A 4,388-nucleotide genomic window follows, 5' to 3' on the forward strand; every position below is an offset into this window, starting at 1 on the left:
CATTTTTATCAAAACATGAACGGAGGAATAATAAAAACGGAAACGCCGAACCCAACAGTGACTAACCACTTCTGGAACCAGATATGGGGACAACCTCACGATCACAACAGAAACGCCAAATGGCGTAAATACATTAAGAATGAACTTCAGGAAATTGAAGAAGGAAGGGGAACGGAAATTAATAAAGAAACAATCAAGACGACCCTAAGGAAAATGGCAAATTGAAAAAAGACCAGGCCACGATGATATGCATATATATTTGTTTTTAAAAATTCACGACACTACATCATAGACTGATGCAAAGTCCGAGAAAATGTATCCGTAAAACAGAAATGGATCAAAGGAAGAAATACGTTTATACAAAAAGAGGCTGAAAAAAGGACGCCACCAAGAAATTATAGACCAATAAGCTGTTTACTGACCATGTGGAAAAATTTAATAATCACCATCATTCTCAATGCACTTTTGCCAGCCTCTTTTGATGCATTGATCATAACAGTCCGGAGCGCGCTTTGTCACTTACAGCTCCGTCTCTAGTCTGAAATCCACGAATTCATCTCTTAACTGCGTTGACATCAACTGCATCGGCTTCGTAAACGTTCAACAGTCGCTACGGGATGTTGATCGGTTAATTTTTTTCTGCATGAAAGAATTCAAAGATGTACAGTGCCGGCAAAAAGAAAGTCCACACTCTTGCCTCCTCAATTTGAAGTTTTTTTTTTTTTTTTATTGACGCGAACACTAGAATATTTCAATTAAAATTCAAATATGAACAGGTAAAATTATAGAAGCATAAAAGGCCAATCAAATGAGGTATAGTTTGTTTTGACAGTTACGTTAAATTTAGCTTAAATTTTCAGTTTTTGAAAAAAATTACAAGTGCGGACTTTCTTTTTGCCGCCTGTGTATATCTGCTTTTGATGCACGTTCTATAGTAAGGGTTGCTTTTGTAGCGTCTCACACCGTCAGTATCCGCAAAAGAGAAATGAAAAATTGAAGTCATCAATGCATAAATTCAGTCATTATAACAATGTAATTTGAAATCCCTCTAGATCCATTCGGGTGGAATAAAAATTAGGAGACACTACTTTTGGAACGTCTCTCGTAATATTGAATATATCAATTTAAATATTAAAATAATTTGTAAAGGCAATATTGCTCTGCGCTCTAAAGCAAAACGGAAAAAGGGAAGTTGACCGGTTCTTTGCAGTGATTAGTCATGAGAAAGTCCAATTGCGAAGAAAAAAAGGGCTAAATACGTAATGGCGAGAGGAAGCGCTTGACCTTAATGGAAAAATGGATGCAGTCTTTCGTCTAGAGACCAGCATTAAATTACTATTTGCTCTTCGCCCGGACAAGAAAAATAGACCCATTTTCCTTGGCAAATACCGAGTGCTTCTAATTTGAATATAAATAAGTCTGTGAAAGAAGAAATAGAAAAAGGACAAAAACAACAACAAAAAAAAAACCAACAACAAAAAAAAAACAAATAGAAAAAGAAAGCCAAGAAGAAGAAAAAAAGACGAAAATGTAAGACGAAAAAGAAGAAGAAAAAAGAACGACGAGAAGAAAAAAGAGAAAAAGAAAGACATTAAGAAGAGAAAAGAAAAAGATGTCGATAAAATATTCACTTTTGTTTGGCTTATAATTGGTTCTTTCTAATGGCTTCCACCACGTGACCATGAAGCGAAATTTTAGATTCGCTATTGATTATTATGCTACGTTGGGCATCTCGTATTCTATGGAAATATGATTTCAATTTAAAATTATCTCCCTCTCCATCTGTCTGCCTCTCTCGCTCACTCTCCCCCTCTCTCTCTATCTATCTCTCTCTTTCTCTCTCTCACTATATATATATATATATATATATATATATATATATATATATATATATATATATTGGATTAGATCCTTGCTAATGGAGCCAGGGATGGCTTTTGTCGCCGGGTTCGAATCTATCGATTGGTGTTAATCATGACACCCTGTACTAATGATTCCCGAAAAGATGAAACACTAACGTCCGTAGGTATTTAATGATTATTCTAGTAAATAATTATGTCAGCCTCATTAAGGAACTCGTTTCTTACCGTTGAGCACTTTCAGATGAATTAAAGTCGGTCAATTTAGCTTTCATGCACAGATCATCAGATAATGATTAGATCACTTTGACAGATGTTAAAAGCATTTGAAAAATAAATGTTTAAATTCAACAGCATTTCTTAACGATTTAACGATGGCCGATTGGATTAGGTCCGTATTAATGAAACCAGGGATGAATTCTGTCGCCGGGTTCGAATCTAGAGACTGGTATTAATCGTCACACTCTGAACTGATGATTCCCGAAAGGATGAAACACTAGTGTCTGTAGATATTCAGTAATTTTTATAGTATATATATATATATATATATATATATATATATATATATATATATATATATATATATATATATATATATATGAAATAAAATGGAGGTGGAAGGACCTGAATACTCAACGTTTCGCCCGATTTATGCATATATATATATATATATATATATATATATATATATATATATATATATATATACAGGGTGTCCATAAAGTCCGTGTGCAATTTTAAAATGAATTGTTCTAAAATCAAATCCTTTTTACATGTTATTTCTATTACAATCACAAATAAAATTATATTTTAAGGCGCACACGGACTTTATGGACACCCTGTATATATATATATATATATATATATATATATATATATATATATATATATATATATATATATATATATAAAGTTAATTTGTTTGTGTGTATGTAAGTTCCTTCTGAATAGATTCCGAAACGGCCGAGCCTATCTTTTGCAAATTGTTCACGACGCTAAAAAATAATGCCAGTGGTCTTAAATATATTTTGTACAGAAATTCACCGGAAAAGTATTAAAAAATCGAAAAAAACAAAAAACAAAAAAAAACCGACGTTGAAAAGAAATTTTCTCTTTTATAAATAAAAAAGAATAATTTTGTTGGGAGATATTTTACATTACACCAGCAAGTGACATAACAAAATTTCATCAAATTATTTTTTCTTAAACAAACACATTTATCATAATCTGGGGATATAAATCAGTGGTATAGCATTCTACTACAGATCGAATGATTCCCTGTTAAAGCACGATTGTACCTCAGCATTTTATTTTTTTTTCTCATTAATGTGTTCAATTTACGATAAAAGAAGAGGCAACATTTAAAATCACTGCAAATCATTTCTTCGTTTGCATATTTTAAAACTAAACATGAATCAAAAGTGACTTTTACAGGGCATTAATCGTCACGCCAAAATATCAGCTGACGTGATGTTGTAAACAAACACAGACGAAATTTGATGAGCGACATTATCATTATTATGCTTAAAATTTTTTTGCGAATTAATCTATCGGGCAAATCAATCCTCGTATTATATAATAATCAATAGAGGATTTATTCTATAATAATACATACACAATCTGTATAAATTAAAATTTATGTTTAAGCGTATTGTCCGACCAGGCAACTCCGGGCTGCCAGCTAGTATATATATATATATATATATATATATATATATATATATATATATATATATATATGAATAAAAATTACAATAAGTTTACCAAGGTAATCAAAATGGTAAACTTAGAATATATTATAAATATTAAAGAGTTAATATTTACAAGTAAAGTAATCTCAATCAGATGTAAAAGCTCAATAAAACCGAAAAGGAAATAGAGCTTATAATATGAACAAATGATTAATAAAACATGTTAAAAGACATCTTCAAAAAGAGTTAAAAAATATTTAATTTTAAAAAGGAAGCACAAGATAAGTGGATAGTCCTTAATCCGCGGAGTTTCGAGGAAATACTCTCCTTCTCATCAGAGGGTAGGAATTAGCAAAATGCGGGATCGGATTTTGCATGTAAAAGTATTTAATGAATTCTTTATTTACTTGACTCCTCCAGCCTTGGCAGACGTGTTTTAAATATTCTCTCCAGTGCTTTTTCTTTTAATGATTTGGAATTCATTCCATTTGCGATTTTTTCCAAGGAACTCTGCCTTTTGGATTATTTTGGACCATTTGGAACTTACCCGTTGGATTGGGCATTTTTAATTCAGCCGTTTTGGATTTTACCATTCTTGGATTTTTTACCCTTCACCGGACTATCCATTCATGTGAAATTTTTTATCATTTTTCTTTTACCTCCTATTCCCCTTACCTCACCCTTTTTTTTAACCAAGTAAGACCTGTGACTTACTTGTAGTTTCATTAAATACTTTTACATGCAAAATCCGATCCCGCATTTTGCTAATTCCTGCCCTCTGATGAGAAGGAGAGTATTTCTTCGAAACTCCGCGGATTAAGGACTATCCACTTATCTC

General features: G+C 31.9%; 1 protein-coding gene across 1 annotated transcript in view; it reads right to left on the minus strand.

Moving 5' to 3' along the window:
• Positions 1–4,143, minus strand: part of LOC145246534 (voltage-dependent calcium channel gamma-5 subunit-like) — a 122,107-nt gene extending 117,964 nt beyond the window's left edge. The window contains exon 1 of the mRNA XM_080108140.1: positions 4,098–4,143. Coding sequence (XP_079964266.1) covers positions 4,098–4,143 — 46 coding nt within the window. The remainder of the gene's footprint in view (positions 1–4,097) is intronic.
• Between the last annotated feature and the right edge of the window lie 245 nt (positions 4,144–4,388).

This window comes from Euprymna scolopes, chromosome 24, assembly GCF_053919585.1.
Source record: "Euprymna scolopes isolate OS-2025 chromosome 24, ASM5391958v1, whole genome shotgun sequence".
NCBI classification, from domain to species: Eukaryota; Metazoa; Mollusca; class Cephalopoda; order Sepiida; family Sepiolidae; genus Euprymna; species Euprymna scolopes.